Source organism: Lynx canadensis, chromosome B4 (assembly GCF_007474595.2).
Source record: "Lynx canadensis isolate LIC74 chromosome B4, mLynCan4.pri.v2, whole genome shotgun sequence".
Lineage (NCBI taxonomy): Eukaryota > Metazoa > Chordata > Mammalia > Carnivora > Felidae > Lynx > Lynx canadensis.
Genome location: NC_044309.1, coordinates 116,172,199 through 116,197,977, shown reverse-complemented (window position 1 = coordinate 116,197,977; position 25,779 = coordinate 116,172,199). Strand labels below are relative to the sequence as shown.

Below are 25,779 nucleotides of genomic sequence, written 5' to 3'. Positions count from 1 at the left end.
TTAAAACAAAAGTAGAGGGGGCCTGGGTGGCTCAGTTGGATGAGCATTCGATTCTTGATTTTGGGCTCAGAATTGACCCCTGCACTGAGCGTGGAACCTGCTTAAGTTTCTCTCTCTCCCCCTCTGCTTCCCTCCCAGCTCACATGTGCTCTCTCTCTCTTTAAAAAAAAAACAAAACAATGGGGCGCCTGGGTGGCGCAGTCAGTTAAGCGTCCGACTTCAGCCAGGTCACGATCTCGCGGTCCGGGAGTTTGAGCCCCGCGTCGGGCTCTGGGCTGATGGCTCAGAGCCTGGAACCTGTTTCCGATTCTGTGTCTCCCTCTCTCTCTGCCCCTCCCCCGTTCATGCTCTGTCTCTCTCTGTCCCAAAAATAAATAAACGTTGAAAAAAAAAAAACAACAAAAAACACATTAAAGTAGATAGAAGAGAACCCTAGATTTTTCTCTTAATCTCCATATTGAACCAGTTCTTTAAGCCAAAGTTTGTTTGACACTAATCTACCTCTGCTCCCATCTTTCCTTCAACACTTCTGCAGCTTTAATTTCCTTATATCTGGAGTAATAATTTCTTTTAATCATTCATCCTTCCTCTGGGTCTGCATTTCAGATCCATCTGTGACCTATATATCTGATCATGTCATTCTTCTCTACAGAGTTTTTCAGTGACTTATTGCCCATAGTTCCTGGAAGCAGGCTTGGGGATGATTAGGGCAGGGAATTTTCTGGGTCTTAGGTACCCATGAGTGGATCTAAAAGGGAAGTTGGGATGTGTGCAGGCTCCAGGTGACCACCTCCCCCTGACTCTGCAGACTCCACATAATGGGAGAGGGTTAGGGCAGGGACCCCCTTAAGTGTCAGGTCTGGGCCCTGGTGGTCTAGGTTTATAGGAAGAGCATGTTGTTGCTGTGTAAACTTTTGCTGGCAACAAGGATCAAAGCTGGGAGACCATTTAGGAGCCTTATTGCAGTAATCCAGGTGAGACTTGATTGTGACTTGGACCAGGGTGAGAGCAGTAGAGGTAATAAATCGTCGGGTTCTCGATATATTTTTAAGATAGAGCCAACCATTTTTTCCTGCAGGATTGGTGTAGGGAGAGAGAAAAAGGAGTCAAGGATGAGATATTTAGCTTCAGTACGTGGAAGGATTTAGGATAATGGAGCATATGATGTCTTAATTTTGCCATTAGCAACTACTGTTGAATGCTAGGAGTTCTAATAAAATACTGTATTTGAACAGATTCTGGACCTCAGGAAATTTTGAAGGAAGAGAAATAAACTTGAAATATGAGCCTGAAGGGGTGTCTGGGTGGTTCAGACGGTTAAGTGTCCAACTCTTGATTTTGGCTCAGGTCATGGTCTCACAGTTTATGAGTTCGAGCCCTCCATCAGGCTCTGCACTGACAGTGTGGAGCCTGCTTGGGATTCTCCCTCTCTCTCTGCCCCTATCCCACTTGTGCTTGTTTACTTATTTATAAATAAATAAACTTCAAAAATTTTAAGAAAAAATGTGTGCCTGAAATGTGTACACATGTGAGTGTTGGGACTGGTCAGCCTTAAGTCCATATTCACGATACACCCTACATTTGAAAGTTAAGAAATGAAGGGGGAGAGGCTGATTGCTAGGAGATTTTACTAAAAAAAAAAAAAAAAAAAAAAAAAAAAAAATTTGGTGAGAAGGAACCAAAAATCAACTTCACCTTTGCAGCTTTCTTAGATGCCTGGAGGTGGCACCTAAGTACCATTGAAATTCATATTGCTGTCCTAAAAAAATGTATTTTTTATTTATCTTTTCAAATTTATATTTAAATCCTAGTTAGTTAACATAGTGTAATATTGTTTTCAGGAGTAGGATTTAGTGATTCATCACTTACGTATAACACCCAGTGCTCAACACAAGTGCCCTCCTTAATCTCCATCACCCATTTAGCCCATTACCCACCCATGTCCCCTCCAGCAACCCTCAGTTTGTTGTCTGTAATTTAAAGAATCTCTTACCATCTGCTTCCCTCTCTTTTTTTTCCCCCTTCTCCTATATTCATCTGTTTTGTTTATTAAATTCCACATACAAGTGAAATCCTATGGTATTTGTCTTTCACTGACTGACTTCTTTGACTAAGCATAATACAGTCTAGCTATATCCATGCTATTGCAAATTCCAAGATTTCATTCTTTTTTTTTTTAAGAGAGAGAGAGAGAGAGAGCAAGCACACGCACACACACACAAATGGGGATGAGGTAGAGAGTATCTTAAGCAGGCTCCACGCTCAGCTCAGAGCCCAACTCAGGGCTCCATCTCACATGAGACCATTGGATCATGACCTGAGCCAAAATCAAGAGTTGGATATTTGGGGTGCTTGGGTGGCTCAGTCAGTTAAGCATCTGACTCTTGAATTCAGCTCAGGTCATTATCTTACTCATGAGATTGAGCCCTGAGTCAGGCTCCAAGGGATCCTGTTTGGGATTCTCTCTCCCCCTCTCTCTCTGCCCCTGCCCTGCTGTGTTCTCTGTGTCTGTCTGTCTCTCTCAAAACAAATAAATAAACATTAAAAAAAAAAAAAGAGTTGGATTCTTAACCAGCTGAGCCACCCAGGTGCCCCAAGATATCATTCTTTTTGATGGCTGAGTAATATTCCATTGTTACCTATACCCCACATCTTCATTATTCATTCATCAGTTGTTGGACATTTGGGCTCTTTCCACAATTTGGCTATTGTTGATAATGCTGCCATTAACGTTGGAGTGCACATACCTCTTTGAACCACTATTTTCATATCCTTTGTATTTACTAGGTAAATACCTAGTAATGCAATTGCTGGATCATAGGGTAGTTCTAGTTTTAACTTTTTGAAGAACCTCCATACTGTTTTCCAGAATGGCTGAACCAATTTGCATTCCTGCCAACAGGGTGAGAAAGGTCCCCTTTCTCCACATTTTCACCAACTCGTGTTGTTAATTTTAGCCATCCTGACAGGTGAGAGGTGGTATCTCATCGTGGTTTTGATTTGTATTTCCTTGATGGTGAGTGATGTTGGGCATCTTTTCACGTGTCAGTCATCTGGATGTTTTCTTTGGAAAAATCAATTCATGTCTTCTGCCCATTTCTTAACTGGATTGTTTGTTTTTGAGGGAGGTTGTTTGATAAGTTATTTATAGATTTTGGATAGTGTCCTTTTATCAACTGCCCTAAAAGTTTGAAAGTATTGATCATACTACATAAAATGTTCTGAGTTCTGGAACTCAGAACTCCACTGCTTACGCCTGGAGCCTGACTCAGGCCATCCCATGACCCTGGGATCATTCAGCTGAAATCAAGAGTGGCTCAATCAACTGAGCCATGCAGGCACCCCTACTATCTTTATTTTTATTTATCTATTTTTAAGATTTTACTTTTAAGTAATCTCTATACCCAATGTGGGGTCCAAACTCACAATCCTGAGATCAAGAAAGAGTTGCACACTAAAGCAACTAAGTCAGCCAAATGCCTCTATTTTTAGATCCTGTAGCAGAAGTTTTCCTGACTCTTAACTCATAAAGGAACATGTTTCTGGGTCAAAACCACATAGGTTTTGTTTGTTTTGTTTTATTATGTTGGGATGGGGTTTTGTTTTTGTTTTTGTAATAAGCTTATAATTTCAGATAGTGCATAGGCCCACCAGAATGTAAACATTTATTATATTGCCATCCACTTCATATTTTTCTTTTTCTCTTTGCTTATGTATCCTTGTACATTCCTAAGAGGCTATTCAAACACAAAAGCATGTCTCTGTCTTTCTCCCTCCCTAAGGTAAACTGTCAAGTCTGTCAAATTCAAAGTATGTTACAGAGCCATGAATTAAAGGTCATTATTGATTTACTAGTGGAAAGCTAAATTTAAAATGGTAATTAAGTAAATATCGATGTGATTTATTTGAATAAATAGAATATAATAAAATGTTAAGATTTGTTCATCTTAGGGGCACCTGGGTGGCTCAGTCAGTTAAACATCTGATTTAATCTCAGCTCAGGTCTCGATCTCAGAGTTCAAGCCCCATGTTGGGCTCTACAACTGGGTGTAGAGCCTACTTAAAATACATATTTTTTCACTGTAGCTACCATTATAGCTACCATTTATTGGGGGTTTACTGTGTGTTAAATATTTCATATTTTTTCAGTTTTTCATTGAAGTTGGTATGACTTTTCCCTGTTTTATAGAAATTTAGAGAAGTTAAAATATTTGCTCAAATCAGACATATAACAGTATGTTGCAGAGGTAGAATTCATATCTCCAAGTGTTTGTTTCAGAACTCATGCTGTTAACTATGATTATGCTTTAGTAACAATTTGGATAGGGGTCTCAGAATGTAGACATTACTGAGATCTATTTGAGTCTTGCCGACCCTAATTTTTAAGAAAAGGAATGTAGTTCTTTAAATTGCCCTCAACTATTGGGTAAAAGGATGGATCTTATTCTAGTTCATTGAAAAGAGGGCACTACCCCCTTTCTACCAGTAGATGGTGGCAGAAAATTAAGAACAGTTTTTAAAGGGAAACTGTTGGAGAAAGTTAAGCGTGTATTTTTTTAGAGCAAGGCAGATGAGAGATTAGAGAGCTTCGGAACAAAAGAAAAGTAAGAACTGCCTATGGTGTTATGACAGGCAGCCCACAAATTGGGAGCAAAGGAAGCAAATTTATAAAAATTTTTCTTGGAAAAATACCTTATAAAAAAGAAAAATATTGGCTTTTATTAAAAATTGATATTGTTCTGCTTAGTTTTCAGATGTTTCAAGTATCGTGAACAGAGACTTGTTTGGATTATGTGTTTCTCAGCTAGACTGAATAAATGTTAACAATGGATAAGTGCAAACACATTGGGCAGTTGCGGCTTGCTCAAGACCATTCCATCCTCAACCCTCAGAAATGGCATTGTGTGGACTGCAATACAACTGAGTCGATTTGGGCTTGCCTTAGCTGTTCTCATGTTGCCTGTGGAAGATATATTGAAGAACATGCAGTCAGGCACTTTCAAGATAGCAGTCATCCTGTTGCCTTGGAGGTGAATGAGATGTATGTTTTTTGTTACCTTTGTGATGATTATGTTCTTAATGATAATGCAACTGGAGACCTGAAGTTACTACGAAGTACCTTAAGTGCAATCAAAAGTCAAAATTATCAGTGCACGACTCGTAGTGGAAGGGTTTTGCAGTCTGTGGGTACAAGTGATGATACTTATTACTTACACGATAGCACCCAATCTCTGCTTCAAAATGAAGATCAAATGTATACTGCTCTTTGGCATAGAAGAAGAATATTAATGGGTAAAATCTTTCGAACTTGGTTTGAACAATCACCCATTGGAAGAAAAAGACAAGAGGAACAATTTCAGGAAAAAATAGCAAAAAGAGAAGTGAAGAAAAGACGACAAGAATTAGAGTATCAAGTTAAAACAGAATTGGAAAGTACACACCCAAGAAAGAGTTTACGTTTGCAAGGTCTAGCTCAGTCTACCACAGTAGAAATAGTTCCTGTTCAAGTACCACTGCAAACCCCAGCATCACCAGCAAAAGATAAAGTAGTACCTACCTCAGAAGATGTAAGATTAAAAAAAGCCAATGACTCCTCAGGTAAACAAAGGCCAATAGTAACTCCTGGTGTAACTGGATTGAGAAATTTGGGAAATACTTGCTATATGAATTCTGTTCTTCAAGTGTTGAGTCATTTACTTATTTTTCGGCAATGTTTTTTAAAACTTGATCTGAACCGGTGGCTGGCAGTGACAGCTAGTGATAAGACAAGATCACCTTATAAGCATCCACCAGTCACAGATACAGTATATCAAATGAATGAATGCCAAGAAAAAGATACAGGCTGTGTTCCCTCCAGACATCCAAGTTTATCATTAGGACTAAGTGGTGGATCATCAAAGAGTAGAAAGATGGAACTTATTCAGCCAAAGGAACCAAGTTCACAATACATTTCTCTCTGTCATGAATTGCATACTTTGTTCCAAGTCATGTGGTCTGGAAAGTGGGCCTTAGTCTCACCATTTGCTATGCTACACTCCGTGTGGAGACTAATTCCAGCTTTTCGTGGTTATGCCCAACAGGATGCTCAGGAATTTCTCTGTGAACTTTTGGATAAAATACAACATGAACTAGAGACAACTGGTACTAGGTTACCAGCTCTTATCCCCACTTCTCAAAGGAAACTTATCAAACAGGTTCTGAATGTTGTGAATAATATTTTTCATGGACAACTACTTAGTCAGGTATGGATTTTTTTTTAATCTTCTTGGGGAATTCATAAAACGAAGCCTAAAAAAATGTGTATTCTCTGTTTATCTAGTGTGTTAGAGAGGACTGTTTTCAGGTCAAAATAGATTGCTTTTACAAATGTGTGTCAAGAAGTCAGCTTATTCATTTACAGTGTTTCACTCATTTATGTGTTTCCGTCATGAATCACTGGAAGTAGTTTTTCATCTATGGTATCAAAGCTTTTGGGGCATCTGGCTGGCTCACTTGGTTAAGCATCCGACTCTTGATTTCAGCTCAGGTCATGATCACACAGTTCCTGAGTCCGAGCCCTGTGCAGGGCTCTGCACTGACAGTGTGGAACCTGCTTGGGATTCTCTGTCTCCCCCCCTCTCTCTGCTCCTCGCCCACTCTTTTGCGCATGCACACGCACACGCTTTCTCTTTCAAAAATAAACATTTTTTAAAAAGCCTTTTTTGTGGGAAGAGGGAATCAGGAAACAAAGCTTCTTAGGTTGATAATATTAAATTCATTTTCTGAGAGATTGAGAAGAGAGGGTTTAATGCCTTAGGGAACAGATTTGAAGATGCTGCGGTACTGGGAATGGATTTGGTACACACTTGAATAATTTTAGGAACCAAGAGGTAGCCCTGGAAGACTTTCTATAAAATCCACAAGGGCAAGGTCTGAAAGCTTTAATAAGTAGGTAGGGAAATTAAAAAATTTTTTTTTCAACGTTTACTTATTTTTGGGACAGAGAGAGACAGAGCATGAACGGGGGAGGGGCAGAGAGAGAGGGAGACACAGAATCGGAAACAGGCTCCAGGCTCTGAGCCATCAGCCCAGAGCCTGACGCGGGGCTCGAACTCACGGACCGCAAGATTGTGACCTGGCTGAAGTCGGACGCTTAACCGACTGCGCCACCCAGGCGCCCCGGGAAATTTTAAGTAAGTGTGATTTCATTGAAAATAATCCTAAATGATTTTCCTTTGTTTTAATTACTGCTGTAAAAGTTTCCCTTGTTGTGAAAAGGAATTACAAAACCAGGATCTTTAATCCAATTAATAACTCTAATGAGTGGACTTGTTGGTAAACTATTACTAGACATAAGGTTCTCTACTTTTCCATAGCAAAGATCTTAAAATTTTTTTTGTTTTAGACAATTGGCTGTTAGGTCATTTCCTTCCTCTTGCACACCTGCCTCTGTTCCTCATTCAACTTTCACAGTAATGATACCACCTTTTGTTTTTTATAACATTAGCATACTTTGCTAGAATGTAGCTTAAATATTTAAAAAAAAATTTTTTTTTTGAAGCTTGGGCACCTGGGTGGCTCAGTCAGTTGAGTGTCTGACTTGATTTTGGCCCAGGTCATGATCCCAGCGTCATTGGATGGAGCCATGTGTCAGGCTCTGCACTGACAGCATGGAGCATGCTTGGGGTTCTCTCTCCCTCTCCGCCCCTCCCCTGCTTGTGCATATACTCTCTCTCTCTCAAAATAAACATTAAAAAAAATTTTTTGAAGCTCTGTGCCCAACGTGGGGCTTGAATTCATGATCCCAAGATTAAGAGTCACATGCTCTACCAACTGAGCCAGCCATGCATGCCTGTAGTTTAAGTATTTCAAATGTAATTATTCCTTGGGTGTATCTGTGATCTTTATTCCACTTAATGTTTCAGAAAGGTAAAGATTCTACATTGTGCCAAATAGCAAATTAGAGTTGTTTCTTGTGATGCATGCAATTTTATTTTTCTACCATTTTTATGCAAAAGCTTAAAATGCACTATTAAGGGTGCCTGGGTGGCTTGGTTGATTAAGCATCCAACTTCAGCTCAGGTCATGATCTCATGATTCATGGGTTCAAGCCCCACATTGGGCTCCACACTGACAGAGCAGAGCCTGGTTGGGATTCCCTCTGTCAGCCTTTCCCCCATCTGCACACACACACTCTCTCAAAATAAATAAATAAACTTAAAAAAAAGAAAGAGAGGAAAAAAAATGCACTATTATAGGAGTGTCTGGCTGGCTCAGTCGGTAGGATATACAACTCTGGATCCTTGGGGTTGTGAGTAGAACTTACCTAAAAATTAAAAAAAAAATTTTTTTTAATGCACTATTTACAATAGAGGTAATATATAGTCCCCAAGGACTATATGATACAATAAATCTATGCAGTAAAAGAAAAACCATCCCCTTATCCCATAACCCCACAATCCACATATAAAAACTATTAATATTTTGGTATATTTCCTTCTAGTTTTTTTTCTTCTGCACATTTATACATATTTTCCCCAACTTGTGTGGTCATGATGAATTTATCTCCTTTCTTCATTTTTTTTTTTTTGTTTTTTTGTTGTTGTTGTTGAGAGAGAGAGAGGGAGAGAGAGGGAATCTTAAGCAGACTTCATGTTCAGCACAGACCCTGACTGGAGCTCAACATTCACAATCGTGAAATCATGACCTGAACAAAAATCAGGAGGCAGATGGCTAACTGAGCCACCCAGGTGCTTGTAGTTTTTCATTATGATGTAAAGATTTTTCAGTCTTTAAAATATTTTATCCTTTTTTTGTTTTTTACAGCATGTCGATGTCCATTATACGTATATACCATAATTTATTTACCCATTCCCATATTGTTGACTTGTAAAATAGTTGCAGTTTTTTGTTATTATAAAGTTATGAGACATTTTTTCTAATGATTTCCTTAAGACAGAACCCTAGAAGTAGCATTACTTTGTCAAAAGGTAGGTCTTTCGATACTTGAGTACAAATTTCTTTCCAGAAAGAATTTTATATTTTATATTTTGAATAGTGCAAGAGTGCCTGTGTGTTTATTTTTTCTTTTATGGATGACTTGAAATTAATAAAAATTTTTATGCCAGCTTTCTGCTCTCTTCCTTTAGACATGTAATAAACTCTTAGGAATATGGTTATCTCAGGAGATTCAGATGCTTGGTTCCTTTAATAAACTGTTCTCAAAAGGTTAAAACCTGGCCCAAATGAGTCCCCAGACAAACACCAAGAGTGTTCTTTTCTTTGTGTCAATTTGTTAAATCTAAAATCTACATTAGACCTGGCTTCTTTATTTTGTTGCCTGTTCCAGGAATGTAACTTTATGAAAGAGTTTAGTAATCTATCATGTGGGGATTATTAGATTTGTAGTCTGTCTTCAACATTAAATCCTGCTGAGTGTTTCACTGAAGTTATAAGTCTTTCCCTTTCCAGTTGCTCTATTTCCTATGTCAGTTGTTAGAACTGCCCCGTATTCTTTGTAGTTCCTATATTTGGTAAAGATTTTGATGTAGTGATGTTTGTTTTAAGTGAGAGTATGATGACACCATTTACATTAAATGTATTGGCTTTTGAAATTATCAGTTGGTAGGGCTTCAAAATCTACACGTACTAATATACTATATATAAAAATATACAAATAGTATTTTATTTGTATCATGGTTAAGAGGTTATAGGGATTTGGAGAGAGAAAATTAGTGAAAGATGAGGAAGGAAAAAGGACAAAGAACAAGTCTAATAATCTAAACATATTAAATGCATATAAATCTCTCTCTCACACGCACACACACACACACATATACCAAATTAAATGAGTCCACAGTTGTCTTTTTTTTTTTTTTTTTTTAAACCTACATTCAGATTTGACTAATGGCCTTGGAGTTTTTTAAATGCCTACTGGTTAAAGCCCACCAGTACATAATGGGTTTAATGACAGTCATTAAAAGGAAAAATTATAATAATAAAAAAATCCCTGAAAATAATACAAAGCAAATTATTCAGAATTCTGATGGTGCATTTTCATAAGAAAAACTAATTTACTCACCTCTATAGTGAAAGGAGTAAGTGTTTTGACAGAAGGATTGTAATCTGAGGAACTAATATTTTTATTTTCAGGTTACATGTGTTGCATGTGACAACAAATCAAATACCATAGAACCTTTCTGGGACTTGTCATTGGAATTTCCAGAAAGATACCAATGCAGTGGAAAAGATATTACTTCCCAGCCATGTCTGGTTACTGAAATGTTGGCCAAATTCACAGAAACTGAAGCTTTAGAAGGAAAAATCTACGTATGTGACCAGTGTAACTGTAAGTAGAGACTATATATTCTCTTTGCTTTTCGAAGATTAGCAAAGAGAAACACAAATGAGAGGAAGCGTAAAAAATTCCTGAAGTAGTAGTTCTGGAAATAAAGTTTGGTCATTCATCAAAAGAAATTGGGATAGATGTTTCTACTTTATAATTGGCATTTGTGAACTATGTGTTTGTTTTGCCTTCTGATGACATTAAAAGAATTTATCCTATAGTGAATTGTGGAGAGAAAGAATTCATAAAATAAGAAATTTAAACTTAATATGTGAGACAATAAAGTAGCAACGGGGAATAGTCAAAGGAAAGCATATTATTTAGTACTGAATGTAATGTTTGCTGAGTCTTTTAGCTACATATCAAAACACTGATCTATAGATAATATATGCGTATAAGTGTGTGTATGCATAGCTAGATAATAGGACATAATATATAGGGGGACTGCTGTATGGAAATTGGTTTCATGAAAACAAAGATTTAGTCAAAAACCATCTACTGTCTCTTCTATATTAGTCATTGTTCTAATTGCTATGGATAGAAATAAAATACTTTTTAAGGTACTTACATTCCTAATGGAAGAAACAGACAATTAAGATCTATTATAAGAAACTCTGTCATAGAGGTGAGCCAGGAACCCAGCACTGGGGGATGAAACAGCCATTGCAGTTAAAGAGAAACATCATCCTCCAGGGAAATTGTATGTAAAACCATGACAGATCTGTTGTGTCTTTAGCTGGTGTCTATCTTTTCAATCAATGTACATGTGGCATCTTAGTGTTTATACCATATATTTTCAAGTATTCTTTCTAATTTCCATGTCTGGAAAAAATGACTCTAGGGTTTTAGATACTAAACTTCTAAAGTAATATAAAAGAAATATTGGATGTTCCAGCATTGAAGAAATGTCACATTAATTGATGGTTTTCTTAGAATGGCTTATACTGACATTTTCTGAGTGCTGTCTAATATGAACTGTTATAAATATATAACCCTAAGATTTATGAGGTTAGAACAAAATAAACCTTATCAAATTCAAATGAAGTATTTTTTTTCTTGGACATAAATGTGAATGGTCCTAGATGCTTTCATCACCAAATCTGGGAATAGAAAGATACTATGAATGAATACAGAATATGATTTTATAATATGTTTGTGTGTGTGTGTTGGGCCTAAAAGAGCTACTCTAATTTAATACATACAGGCAAGTGTTTAAAATTATAAGTCAGGGAGTTGACATCACTTATCTAGCTATACATGGGCCATATATTCAGGGAGACAATCCAAATGTAGGTCTAGGACATTCAGCAGCGCTGGATTCCTGGATGTCAGGAGCAGAGACTTGGAGGAAAGTCTTCTGGTGGCAAGTGGAGATGGTTTAGAGGATAGCCTCATAGGGGACTGGTTCCACCCCCTACAGGAGAAGCAGCTATTGCTGTGACTGGAGTCAGAGCTGCTGTATAAGTTGAAGGACAGCTCCTAGGCGTCCAGAGCAAACTTGCAGATAATGGCCCAGCCTGAAGCTGCAGGGTACAATTCATAGGTGAACCTCTAAGAGAAGCAGAGGAGACAACAGATTTGTACTAAAATAGCAAAAGCAAGACACCGAGAGAGTCCTCAGACACAGAGCTGGTAAAGGACTGCTGTGTCAGGAAGTGGGGAAGGGTGTTCTGAGCACTGGGATTCTGATTAAATTCAGTAAATGAACTGACCATGATAATTGTTTAAATGAAGAATTTGGGAAGTGTATATTAAAGTATGTTTAGGGAAAGTTTTCTTATTAATTGGCATAGCCAAATCCATTTTTAAATATTGTAGCACTATATCATTCTGTTGCCTTATTTGCAGGATTATATTAAATCATGTACTGAATTGTGTACATGTCTGTCTACCTTGACTAGCTCTTAAGTTGTGTGTATGCATGTTTGTACTTACAAGTTTTTTTTAGAGCAAGTATGTCCTTATCTCTAGCGCAGTACAATGCCTGTGACAGAGACGATGTTTAATAATACATGTCTAAAGTATTTACTCAGCATTTCTTTGTATCTTTAAATTTGATTCTCATTCTGTCTTTGATATCACAGCAAAACGTAGAAGGTTTTCCTCAAAATCAGTTGTACTCACAGAAGCACGAAAACAGCTTATGGTTTGTCACCTACCTCAGGTTCTCAGACTACATCTCAAACGATTCAGGTTAGTAGTAGTGGTATTATAACTACATGCTTCATTTGTTTGTTTGTTTTAAAGATTTTTTATTTTTAAGTAATCTCTACATTCAACGTGGGGTTTGAACTTAACACCACCAAGATCAAGAGTCACATGATATACCAACTGAGCCAGCCAGGCTCCCCTCCAACTTTACACTTCTAATTTAATCATTCCTTGTGCTTATCATGCTTTAAAACTTAACACACATAATGAATCAAATTTTAGTAGTATATACTGGGCTAGCAGATGACTTAATAACATCTACCTACTTCTGCATTCACTTATTTATTTACTTACTTTTTAAATGTTTACTTATTTGAGAGTGTGTGTGCATGGGGCAGAGAGAGAGGAAGAGAGAGAATCCCAAGCAGAGCTCCAGGTGGGGCTAGATATCAGGAACCATGAGATCATAACTTGAGCCAAGATTGAGAGTCAGATGCTTGACTGACTGAGCCACCCAGGCACCCCTACTTCTGCTTTTTTTTAAAGACAAAAAAAATCCTGTCATTATATCTAGCCTTGACCAGTAAACACTACATTTAATAACTAAACTTCTGATTTGCTTCCCTTGTAGAATACATTGCTAATGAGTTGACCCCTCCCATTTTGGTCTGCTCAGTAATCTTATTCTCCATGTAAGTTTCTGCTTATAGAGTTTAAAATATGCTCAGTGAGGGTATAAAAGTCTTTATAACTTAGAGGATTTGGCTCAGTTGCTTCATTCTCAGAAAAATAAGTTCAACTAAGAGCAGTTAACAAAAACAAAAAAAAATTCTAGTGTTGAGAAATATGTTTAGTCAGGTGAATTAGTTTGCAAAACTGTTGGTTAAGCAAAGCATATGGTTTCATACTTTGTAATAACCATGTTAACCTTAAAGCTTATTCTTCTCTTAAATGACTTTATGTGTTAGGACTTGAAAACTACTGAGACCATGTTTTTCATACATATTGGGTTTTCCTTGTTTAAAGTTTTTTTAATAATTGGGGCACCTGGGTGGCTCAGTTGGTTAAGGGTCTGACGTCGGCTCAGGTCATGATCTCACGGTTTGTGAGTTCAAGCCCCACATCGGGCTGTGTGCTGACAGCTCAGAGTCTGGAGCCTGCTGCCTCCCTCTCACTCTGCCCCTCCCCACCTCACACTCTGTCTCTCTCTCTCCTTCAAAAATAAATAAACATTTAAAAATGTAAAGTTTTTTTAATAATTAAAATATTTATTTATTTTAACATTTATTTACTTATTTTTGAGACAGAGGCAGAGCATAAGCAGGGGAGGGGGAGGGAGAGAGAGAGAGAGAGAGATACAGAATCTGAAGCAGGCTCCGGGCTGCTCTGTTTGTTAGCACAGAGCCCGACGCGGGGCTCGAACTCACGAACTGCTAGACCATGACCCGAGCTGAAGTCAGACACTCAACCAACTGAGCCACCCAGGTGCCCCAATAATATATTTTTTGAATTCAAACTTTACAGAAGGTAAAGTAAAAGCCCAAAATAAGTACCTCTTTCCTCTCAGTCCCACTTCCCAGAGGTATTCACTGTTAACTCTAGTCAGTTATTTCAGTTACTTATTGAAGCTGTTAAAGGTACAGTCAGCAAATAACATGTGAGTGCTGGTTAATGCAAGATGTTGTTCTATATTCTTTGGGGAATATAAAGTAGGTTCTTTTTCTCAAGATTATAGTCAGGCATGCACAGAAATAGTGGTGAAATAGAAATACTAAGTATCACAAATTATATACAAATTGATTTATCAGAGACTTAGAAGAGGGAGTTAGCTGATGTTCCCAAAGCCTCTCTTATGGCATAGGGGTCTTTATATTATTCAGATCTCAGTTTATATGTCATCTCTTTAGAGCAGACTTCCCTGACCATCCTACTTAAAAGTAGCACCACTCAGGGAACCTGGGTGGCCCATTCAGTTAAGGGTTCGCGTTTGGCTCAGGTCATGATCCCTGGGTTGTGGGATCTAGCCCTGTGTCGGGCTCATGCTGAGCGTTTAAGATTCTTTCTCCCTCTGCCCCTCACCCTTGCTCAAGCTCTCTCTTTTTTTTCTAAAAAAAAAAAGGTAGTACCACCCAACCCTCATTATCATATTACCCTATTTCTGCTTAAATGGCAGAACCCATCACCTGCAATTAGTAGTTTACTTATTTCTCTTCCTCTGCTAGTGGAACAGAAGCTCAGTAAGGACAGGAATGCTGTCTATTTCATTCCTGTATCCCAAGGCCCAGAACCAAATTCTGTGCATAGTATTTGGCCGAAAATATTTACTAAGTGAATGAATGGGGCATGTACAGAAGGAGGAGCACTTTAGCCTAAGGGAGCAACATGAACAAAGGTATGGAGGAAGGAACAGGGAAGAGTATAAACAAAAGGTTTAGTGAAGTCAGGCAAGACCTGCCATTGTGCATAAAATCAAGTGGAGTGGAAACTGGAGGACTAATTAGGAGGTTAATGTTGTATTCTAGGGCCAGGGAGCATGGAGAGGTAAGAACATCAGTGAGATTCTGTAAAGAAAAAACTGAAAGGACTCAAATTTTGGTTACATAAATTGGTACTGAATCGGCTACTGTAAACTGTTAAAGAACTTCCTGTTCTTCATAATTACTGCTTTAACCTGGTATTTGAAGCTTTCCTTAGAGTTAAACCTGTTTGACTCCCTTTCCATCTTCTGCCCAAAACATTTTTGACTCTTCATGCCATATTTATTTCTGATTCAGAGATTTTGTTTATGCTGCCTTTACCACTTTGTCTTTCTCCTTTTTCTTCATCTTTGAATGAAGATTTGCCAGTGTATAAAATATATAGGATATATAAAAGATAAAAGGGAGAATGAGATTGGAGAGGGGCACACAGGAGCCTCTGAAAAGGCATAAGAAATGGAACGTTTCTAGTACCATAAAAGCTCCCCACGTGTGTCTCCCAGTCTATTCTCTCCCTTTTCTTTGAAGTAAACCACTGTGCACTTAGGGTATAGTGTTATCTTGTTATCATTTTACTGTATTTCTTTTTTTTGTGTGTGTGTTTTATTTATTTTGAGAGAGAGCATGAGTGGGACAGAGAGAGAGTGAGAGAGAATCCCAAGCAGGCTCTGCACTGTCAGTGCAGAGCCCAAAACAGGGTTCAAACTCACAGACCTCAAGATCATGATCTGAGGGGCGCCTGGGTGGCTCAGTCAGTTGAGTGTCCGACTTCAGCTCAGGTCATGATCTCATGGTTTGTGAGTTCAAGCCCCACGTTGGGCTCTGTGCTGACAGCTCAGAGCCTGGAGCCTGCTTCCGATTCTGTGTCTCCCTCTGTCTCTGCCTCTCCCCCACTTGTGCTCTGTCTCTCTCAAAAATAAATAATCATTAAAAAATTTTTAAAAAAATCATGATCTAAGCTGAAATCAAGAGTTGGACACTTAACCCACTGAGCCACCCAGGCACCCACATTTTACTGTATCAGCAGAAAAAAACTGGGTGCCAAACTTATCAATAGGAATCAATTGTCTATTTAGATGGCATACAAGTGTTTATTGAGCATTATTAAATAATGTAAGGTTTGAATTTTATGGTTAAATAAAATATAAACTTGTGAATGATAAGAATTATAGGAACTTACGTTAAGCAAGTCCCTTTTTTTTTTTTAACGTGCTTGGTCTTCCATCCTGACTAAAGGTGCACTGGATGTAGGATTTTTCATACATTTCATGGGGAAGGATTGGGATATGAGTCTTAGTCCATTTAATTTGCAAGTCTCACCTTTAGTTCCATACCAGTTTATATTGTACTGATAGCATCTTCACATATTTTGACTTCACAAAACCTATCTATATTTCTTTCTCCTTGGTCTACTTATTTTTTATCTATCATAACTTCATGTTTTAGTACTTTAATGCTATTATATTTTCATCAATGGCTGTCTTTTGTCTCTGCACCACAGTACCCCAAGCTGCATTATAATCCCTTCTAAGAACAACCATGTATTACATTATTTTCCCTTGTAGCACCAGCTCATACTCTGTGTATGATAAAAACGTTGTTTGCCATGTTTTGATCTAGTACCAAGAAGGATGACCAACAGGCTGGAAAAATGACAGTATAGAGGCACTATTAGAGTTCTATCCCTAATGAGTATTTTGCTGACTTACAAGGAAGGGTCACAGTTCCTTTTTTTTTTTTTTTTTTTGAAGAGCTCTGAAGTGTTCTGAGGAATTAGAGGTTTTGTTCTGTTTTTTTCTCCATATCTGGCCAAGAAGGATCCAGAGTATGTTTCCCAAGTACAAACTCTAGCTTCTGGGGTATCTCCCTTATGGTGTGACAAGGCAACAGAGAATTAAAAACCTTTCGGTGGGCACCTGGCTGGTCAGTTGGTGGAGCCTACAACTCTTGGTCTTGGGGTTGTGAGCTCAAGTCCTATGTTGGGTGTAGAGATTATTTAAAATCTTTAGGGGTACCTGGGTGGCTCAGTCAGTTGAGCATCCGACTCTTGATTTCAGCTCAGGTCATGATCCTAGGTTTGTGGGTTCCAGCCCCGTGTCAGGCTCTGTGCTGACAGTGCGGAGCCTGCTTAGAATTCGTTTCTCCCCTTCTCTGCCCCTACCCCACTCGCACTCTGTAAGTCTCTTTCAAAATAAATAAATAAACCTTTAAAAGATTTTTTTAATGAAAAATAAATACAATCTCTAAAAAAAAATAAATAAAAATTTAAAAACCCTTTGGTACTTTAAATTAATCCATTAGAAGGGGGAAACTGCCATAGGGCCGTAATTTCCTTCCTATATTAATTTTCTTCCTATATTATCATCTAACTACAGAAGGCAAATACTTTAAAACCTGACTAGACCTGTTTAATAAGCCTAAATTCTTCCATTTATAGCCACCTTCAGCATTGAAGGGATTTTATGTTTACATTATTTTACATATGATACTTTGTATTCTATACTGAGACCTATTATTATGACTGTCTGAACCTGGCACATGTTTATATTCCATTGATTTTTTTTTTTTTTTTAATAATTTTACCCTGGTTTGTTCACAGGTGGTCAGGACGTAATAACCGAGAGAAAATTGGTGTTCATGTTGGCTTTGAAGAAATCTTAAACATGGAGCCTTATTGCTGCAGGGAATCCCTGAAATCCCTCAGACCAGAATGTTTTATCTATGACTTATCTGCTGTAGTAATGCACCATGGGAAAGGATTTGGCTCAGGACACTACACTGCCTACTGCTATAATTCTGAAGGAGGTATAGATGGGTAGATGGGGAAAAGTATTTTATCTTGGGTCAAATTTGGAAGCTGGAGTTTAGGCTTTACAATTTCTAAATTGACCACTAAATCATCTTAAGTGAAGCCACTTGACCTTTTGTTTTCTTTCAAGAATACTTCTATAGTTCATAAAAAAAACTGAGAGTTTGTGCAGAAAATGGATATTTTCTGCAGGATTGTAGTAGTTTTGACTTTCAAAGGCTGTAGCAATAAGATAGTAAGAATGGTTGCATTAATTCAGTGCTATCTTTTTTTATATAATTTTTTTCATGTTTATTTATGAGAGAGAGAGAGAGGGAGAGAGAGAGAGAGAGAAAGAGCACTAGTGGGGGAGGGCAGAGACAAAGACACAGAATCCTAAGCAGGCTCCAGGCTCCCAATTGTCAGCACAGACCTTGAACTCACGAACTGTGGGATCATGACCTGAGCCGAAATCGGACACTTAACCAACTGAGCCACCCAGGCACCCTAGTGCTATCTTTTATTACAGGCATATTTCTAAGGGCAAGTCCTCTGTTTACTGGTTTCATCTAGTTAATTTTGCTAGAGAACAGACCATCTAATAAACTGGGATCACAGATTCTTAGAATAAACCGAGTTTAGGTTTTAACAAAACTCACTTTAATTTACTGCCTCTATGGACCCTCAAGGACAGTCTTCATAGGTAACAAGTGACTTAGGGTGTTTTTTATTTCCCTTCCTTACCTACTATTGAACGAAGACTGAGCCTCCGCATTCATACCATTTCCCTTCACCCTACACAAAATAAACACAAAAGACGTGTGGACAGAAAGCCCACATAATCCACGAAGGCAATTAATTTAACAATAAACTACCAAGAGCGAGTTGTACACTGTTTGCTTTACAGTATGACTAGTAGCAAAAGCATTAACTGGTAAAATGATACCTGGAATTTAAGATTGTGTCAGGTGAACTAATCAGATTCTTTAACTTAAAACTACTTGTAGAATAAAGGTAGATAAATCCAGAGTAACATACTGCCCAAACTATTTAAAAGAAAGGAGTTGACTAATTATTTTCCCTTCAAAGAAACTTTAACTCTTACTGAAACTAATACCTTTAAATCCATTTTAATTTATACTAGAAGCTTCTAAAATTCCTTTATAAACATTAAGGTATATTTCTGTGCTTCACTCTAGGGTTCTGGGTACACTGCAATGATTCCAAGCTAAGCATGTGCACTATGGATGAAGTATGCAAGGCCCAAGCTTATATCTTGTTTTATACCCAGCGAGTTACTGAGAATGGACATGCTAAACTCTTGCCTCCAGAACTCCTGTCTGGTAGCCAACATCCCAATGAAGAAGCTGATACCTCTTCTAATGAAATCCTTAGCTGATCCAAAGACAGTGGGGCTTTCTTCTTGTGATTTTATATATACTTTTTAAAAGGGCTTACAATTTTGAGCTTCATTGTTTTAATTTTTTACTTAGGAATCAGTGCACAGTTCATACATTTTGTATCCACAACAAAACTGTTTTTACAGAGACAAAATTAGCATAAACATGTATATCAATGACAGCAGGTAACTAAACTTTTCTCAAGTACTTGGGAGTTTTAAACTTTCAGTGTTTACTTCATACTGGCATTACTTCTTTTATATTTTCATGTCTTAATTGGCTCAGATCATGAATTTGTGCAATCTTTTACTGAAGTTCAGGTGGCATCATTTTATACATTTTTTATTTAGCTTTTGTAGGTATTTTCTATACAAATTCTTATTAGGTGGAAATTAGATACTCTTCACTAATGATATTACCAAAAAAGAAAAAATTTCTTTCAGGCCATTTGCATAGTGAAGTTACCTTTGCCCCTTGAAGGCAGTTAAACTACTACATTCACTGTGAAATACCAAGGTATTACCTAAATACTCATCAGTCACACTAATTGATACTCCTGAGGCTTTGTGTGTTAACAGGACTCAGAACAAACATTCCTTTGGTTAAAGGAACTTCATTTTTTTCAAAAATGTATTAAGTTTTAATAATTGTTCTTTATTTGGCATAGTCAAACTTCATACAAATGAAAATGACAGCTTTATAAATAGTATATTTAAATTACTTCAGTACTGTGGACATGAAAACAATGATGGCTCAGACTTACAATGATTTGTTTGGCAGCAAACAGGTTTGTCCAGATTCTAATAAAGCAGTCTTATCAAAAATCTGAATTCAGCAGTGTATTATGGTAAGCAAGTACAGTTTAACTTGGATATGAGGTTTTTTTGTATGTTTAACATTAGATCTCTTAAAAGCTTTGTACTGTATCATATCTTGAGATTTTTAAAGGAAAAAAAAAGTCTTCTTGAAGAGAAAAAATTGCTTAGGACAGAGAAGATAATTGTTCAAAATTGGCAACTGGGCAATATATTCAGCATCTCATTTTTTCTAAATAATTTTTCTAAATCTCATTTTCTAAATAGGCTTGGATTACTCACTCTTGCTCCGATTATGTGAAGACTAGGAACCTCAGATGTTCAAATACTTGGCCCTTTTAAAAAAACTATCTAAACTTCCATTTTATTATAAATGTTATGAAATACTCTTTGCTCTTCCCAAATAATCTTACTAGATCTCTTTAATTTCCTACTGCTGCTAATTTATCATCCACTAACCTCTATAGATCAGCTATTTCACATCTTAGCTCAGTGTTAACCCCTGGAAGATCATTTATTCTTTTTAGGTTTGCTTATAGGTTGAAATCTTCATGAAAGATAATACCCTATAGAATGCTGTTTTTTGCCAGTGTTCATCTATTAAGTATAAGCTTGAAAAGGACCTCTATTAGCAAATTTTCCTTAAATTCCAGAGAGCAAGTTGCTGGGGCAGCTGATCATGAAGTGCAATGAGAATTTATCACTGAACAGACAAGTCATTTATGCCAAAATACAGCCTGAGTATTAAATGGCTAAAGTTTAAAATCTTTCACTTAATTACCTATGCAAGTTGTTACCTCAACTGTTAACATAATTATACCTCATTAAAGATTTATGTGGTCAAGATACCTGAGTCTAGCCTTTTTTAATTTCAAGGATTACTTTATACTTGGGTAAACTGCTATACACTTTAGCACCTGGTTTTAGGGAGATAATTTAAAGACAACTCTGGAAGATCTGTTTGTAATGGTATAGATGTTTCAGTACTTATTTCAATATAAAAATATATGAGAAAGAGACTTACCCTTTTACTTTTTTTTTTTAAGGTATACACACCTATATGTATGCACATAGCTTTTTTTTTTTTAATTTTTTTTTTAACCTTTATTGATTTTTGAGACAGAGAGAGAGAGCATGAACGGGGGAGGTTCAGAGAGAGATGGAGACACAGAATCTGAAACAGGCTCCAGGCTCTGGGCTCTGAGCTGTCAGCACAGAGCCCGATGTGGGGCTCGAACTCACGGACTGTGAGATCATGACCTGAGCCGAAGTCAGACGCTCAACCGACTGAGCCACCCAGGTGCCCCGACCCTTTTACTTTTTAATCCCTCAAAACTAAAACCTAAGGGGAAGACTATGTGTGTGAGGTCAAGGGGGTATATGGGAATCCTGTACTTGATGCACAATTTTGCTACAAACCTAAAATGGATATAAAGAGATGTGTTAAATTTACAAAACCAAAACCTAGCCAATGAACAGAAACTTAAATTTCTTATTGTACATCTTAGTGTAGACTTCTACATTCGGCTAAGTTAATCTAACAAAAAACAACGTGTTTTGGTTGTAAAATAATTTACTAAAGGCACTATTTGTTAAACATCAACTAATAATTTGTTACTAATAAGGTACATCATTGTAAACATAACAAAATGATTTCAAGAGATACATGGCTAGTAGGTAAACAATACAATGTTTTTAAGTGACAGCTTTCCTATTTACAAGATCATATTTCTTCCAGCTATTCCAGGGGCATGCAGCGATGCTACTGCTCACCACAGTTACTAGGAAGAGAGCTTGGAGGTCATAACTGGTTTGAGATCCCTACTGCTAAAGAGAGGTCTTATAATGCTCCAATATTCTTCATTCACAGGGTAAATTATAAAACTCTTGAGCATAGAAATTGAGATACTTTATATCTCCCACCAAAACACATCAAAGTAGTACGGACTCAGAACCCCAAGAGAACTAGCTGGAGGGCCCAAGCCCTATAACATGTCTAAGCATGAGCTTGTGAGCTCTGCCACTACCACATCGCAGAAACTGGAGAAAATAATTTGAAAGTAGCTATTGAACATTAGCACCATAATAAACATGGCTCATATAACTGAAAACTAGATTGTTTACCCCACAAGACAACATTTATAGCTCTAATGCTATATATATAATAAATGATCTAAGTACAGAAATCCCGTTTTTCTTCCTATAAGAAAAACATTAAACAAAATACAAACTAAACAGCATCCCAGAGGCAGTGAATCTTATTGTGCTAAAGCATATACAAATTAAGGCTTTACCTTGGTACATAAACAATTTTGAAATTGTGTTGGAACATTCCCAACAAATCGGTTACAAAGAATTCAGGCAATTTGTTCAAGAATCTGTAGTGGGACTCAGTTTAAACAAGTAAATATTAGGTATCTTACATTCAACTTACGCACTTAGCTGCCATAATTAGTGTAACTGAAATGCCACTAGTTTTTAATTCAAGCCAGTCAAGGGGCAGGGTGAATTTGATTCATTAATGGAATAGCCTAATAGTTCAATTTAACTTTTCTAACTATAGCAAGATCCAAGTATGGGAAGTTTTCCTGTTCTAGTATTTGTAGTTTTAAATGCCCTTTTGGTTTATTGAGCAAGCTGAATACATTTCCTGATAAAAACTACCACTGGATAAAGGATCTAAATGTTGAGATTTTACTAAATCAAGGTTTCAAGTTGGTACAATGTATCTACCAGGTCATGTTTCAATTAATCTTCATAATGTCATGGGAAAAAAATGAAAGACAAAGACTAATATGGTTCTAAAAAGAAAATAAAGGCAAACCTTTCCTAAAGCTTTATATTAATTTGTGAAGATTTTCCCACATTATGCATGTGTAGATCTTGTTTTAGCCATTATGTCAGAAGAAAAGTTTCAGTGTAGAGGTCTACAATCCAGATAAAAGGCTCTACATTTCCCTACGTTAAATTCAGCTATTTCCTGTGCAGAATTATAACCACAGACATTGAAATGTAGCTCTCAGATCTGAAAATGTCTTTATTTTTTAGAAAATGGATTCCAGGAAGGTTAAAAAGCAATACCAGAGGGTATAGGTGCAGAATTGGATGTAGTCATTCAAAGCATTCAATTAAGAATATGGCAATATAAATATCTGAAAAGCATCTCTTAGGTGTTTAAAACAAAAAATGTGTAAGTCATTCCTAACTAACTTGAGCTTTATAGCATTTCCTAGATGGGAAAAACAGTTAACATTTGAAAGTCCTGAAAGCTTTTTCCTTGGCTAATTACATTAGATGGTTTGCATTTGATCAAAGTCCTTCCTTTTTAAACATGGATAAAAGCATTACATAGGTCCACTGTTAGACAAACATGTTGCAAATTAATTGTGGTATAATGTACTCCAACAAAGCTTAGAAAATAAAAGATGTTGAAGTGGCTTTGGACTAAGTTTAATAGTCATCTCCTCTGCTGACAACTTCTTTACACGTTGGACGCAACAGTATGGTATGTTCAAACTGTGCCGTATATGATCCTTTAATGTCACATAATGGTGGATATGGATCTACAATGCCCAAGTCACACAGATTCTTCAGAGCCATCAAGTATTTACTTTCTCCCAAGCGATCCAGCCATCTGCGGCAGAAGGCAAGGGTGCCAAAGTTTTCATTGATGACATTTAACAAGTGTTTTGTTCTTGGAAGCCTAAGAGGAGAAAATCCAAAATTAACAGGTGGCTAAAAAGTTACCAACTCATTTTCCCCATTAAGGAAAACTCATATGGTAGCTGTGGTTTTACTTGGTAATTAACTTCAAAAAACTTTTTGTCTCTTTCAACATTCAAAAGTCAGAATGTATAACAGCCCATACCTAATTATAGATGGCAGCTGAATGGGAGACCACCTGAAGACTATCTTACGTATTTATTTATGTGTCTACATATGTGTTTTAAATTCCCAGTAGAGACTCATCAACAGTATTATGGTGGTAATTTCCTTTTTTGTGCACCAAGCTGAAAGACCTGCACATAAAGGAGGTATAAATCCATCCTTCAACCATCTTCTCCAAAAAATTTAAGGGGGAAAAAAAGGTAAAAATAGAAAGTTTATCAATAGGAAAATATTAAGAACAAAAACCTAGAAATGCCAGCAAAATGATTCTCTCTGAAAGTATTAACAATTATTAGAAACTGGATCTGAAGAGAATACTTGCCTATTATCATTTTCATCTCAGGTAAGATTTTTAACAGGCCAATTTCCTTGCTGTATTATAAAAATCCACACAACTTACTGGTAGGCTATAGAACTGTACATTAATGAATATACCACTGTGAATGTTTGTCATATTTTTAAAAATGCTACTAACTGGGAAAAGAAGCTTAATACTCCTATAAAAACAACAGTCTCTCACCTTATTGGCACATGTCCAACATCAAAATTTTTCATATAATGTGAACATTCCATATCATCATGAACAACACCTTTTCCTGTGCTTCCAAAGGTTTCAATGGCATACACTTCTCCTTCCTAAAGAATATGTAAGGTCAAGGGGAGAGAAGAAAAATTCAGAACCAATTAAAATTGCCATTTGTTAACTTCAGGCTGAGGTTATTATTTACTTCATATAAGAAACAACATGAAATAACCCCCTGGTAGTCATCCACCCTTCCTTGCTTTATCTCCTTAGCACTTTTTGGTCTATGTCCTCCTATTGGAATGTAGGCTTTATACAGGCAGGGAATTTTATTTTGTCACTACTACATCCTCAGTGACTACTAAAGAGACTGGCATCTAAGAGATGCTTAGTAAATACTCATTAAGTGTTGAATGAACAATCCTCTGACATACCCAACTTCCATAGCTGACTGAGCCCTGGCCTGACCAGACACAATTTGCATATTCACACAGACCAGTAAAGATGGCAAGTTAATTTTGCTCAACATACTATATACTCAACTATCACTAACTTTAGTTTAGGAAAAAAAAAATCAGAATGCTTCACAATAAACACTTTGTATGTATGGCATACATACCTCCATTCTTGTAGCCTCTCCTCCTTTCACGATGGGCACTGTTTTCCCAGCATGTATTCTATACGGCCCAATTGAATGTCCGTTTAGGTTACGGATTGGTTTCACTGGCATAATAGGAAAACAGTTATTCAAGGTTTCCAGAAGCACAAACAGATCTCTTGGCTTTCTGGCACAGAGTTCAAGCATTGATTTAAAAACGATATGGCACTACTAAATAACCTCGCATTGACATAGTTAAATACAAACTGGAAAACTAGCAGAATATAGAAAAGATGTTAACTGCAATTTACTAAAAACTAGAAGGGAGTCAAGGGGGATGATGGGAAAAGAAAAAACTATGTGATGAGGTAACAATGGGGGGGTCATCTAAGGAGGTATTGTTTTTCATTCGTTTTTAACTTTTTTTATTTAATCTCTACACCGAACATGGGGTTCAAACCCACAACCTTGAGATAAAGTCACACACTCCTTGGACTGAGCCAGCCAAGTGCCCTTAAGGAGGTACTGTTAATATAAAGTTATATTACACAGTACATGTCATGTACACAGTGATTACAAACAAAAAATATTTTTACAGTTACGGACCAAAAGGTAATGTGAAAATGTGGATACTGTGTCGAAATGATAGGATGTAAAACCATACATTTTTTTATTTTTTTCACAAACCAACTCATACAGTTTTTTCTTCAGTTGACAAAGGGGGGGGGGTTGGACTTCCAGTCCTAGGGCTTGAAGATCCCAGGACACAAAATGAATCTAGCAGGACTGCCACCAGGGTGTAGAAAATTCCAGAA

At 37.1% G+C, this 25,779-nt stretch overlaps 2 protein-coding genes across 3 annotated transcripts in view; one reads left to right on the top strand and one right to left on the bottom strand.

Moving 5' to 3' along the window:
* The window catches only part of USP44 (ubiquitin specific peptidase 44), a 29,824-nt gene extending 10,102 nt beyond the window's left edge, over positions 1 to 19,722 (top strand). Inside the window, exons 2-6 of the mRNA XM_030323431.1 lie at positions 4,748 to 6,242; positions 10,132 to 10,327; positions 12,409 to 12,517; positions 17,552 to 17,757; positions 18,940 to 19,722. Of these exons, the coding sequence (XP_030179291.1) occupies positions 4,818 to 6,242; positions 10,132 to 10,327; positions 12,409 to 12,517; positions 17,552 to 17,757; positions 18,940 to 19,139 (2,136 nt within the window). The 5' untranslated portion in view covers positions 4,748 to 4,817 and the 3' untranslated portion in view covers positions 19,140 to 19,722. The remainder of the gene's footprint in view (positions 1 to 4,747; positions 6,243 to 10,131; positions 10,328 to 12,408; positions 12,518 to 17,551; positions 17,758 to 18,939) is intronic.
* A 3,244-nt stretch (positions 19,723 to 22,966) lies between these two features.
* METAP2 (methionyl aminopeptidase 2) overlaps positions 22,967 to 25,779 on the bottom strand; it is a 29,586-nt gene continuing 26,773 nt past the window's right edge. For both annotated transcript variants that reach the window (XM_030323429.2, XM_030323430.1), the window contains exons 9-11: positions 24,986 to 25,089; positions 24,364 to 24,479; positions 22,967 to 23,658 (exon numbers count right to left, since the gene is read on the bottom strand). In XM_030323429.2, the coding sequence (XP_030179289.1) occupies positions 23,406 to 23,658; positions 24,364 to 24,479; positions 24,986 to 25,089 (473 nt within the window). In that variant the 3' untranslated portion in view covers positions 22,967 to 23,405. The remainder of the gene's footprint in view (positions 23,659 to 24,363; positions 24,480 to 24,985; positions 25,090 to 25,779) is intronic.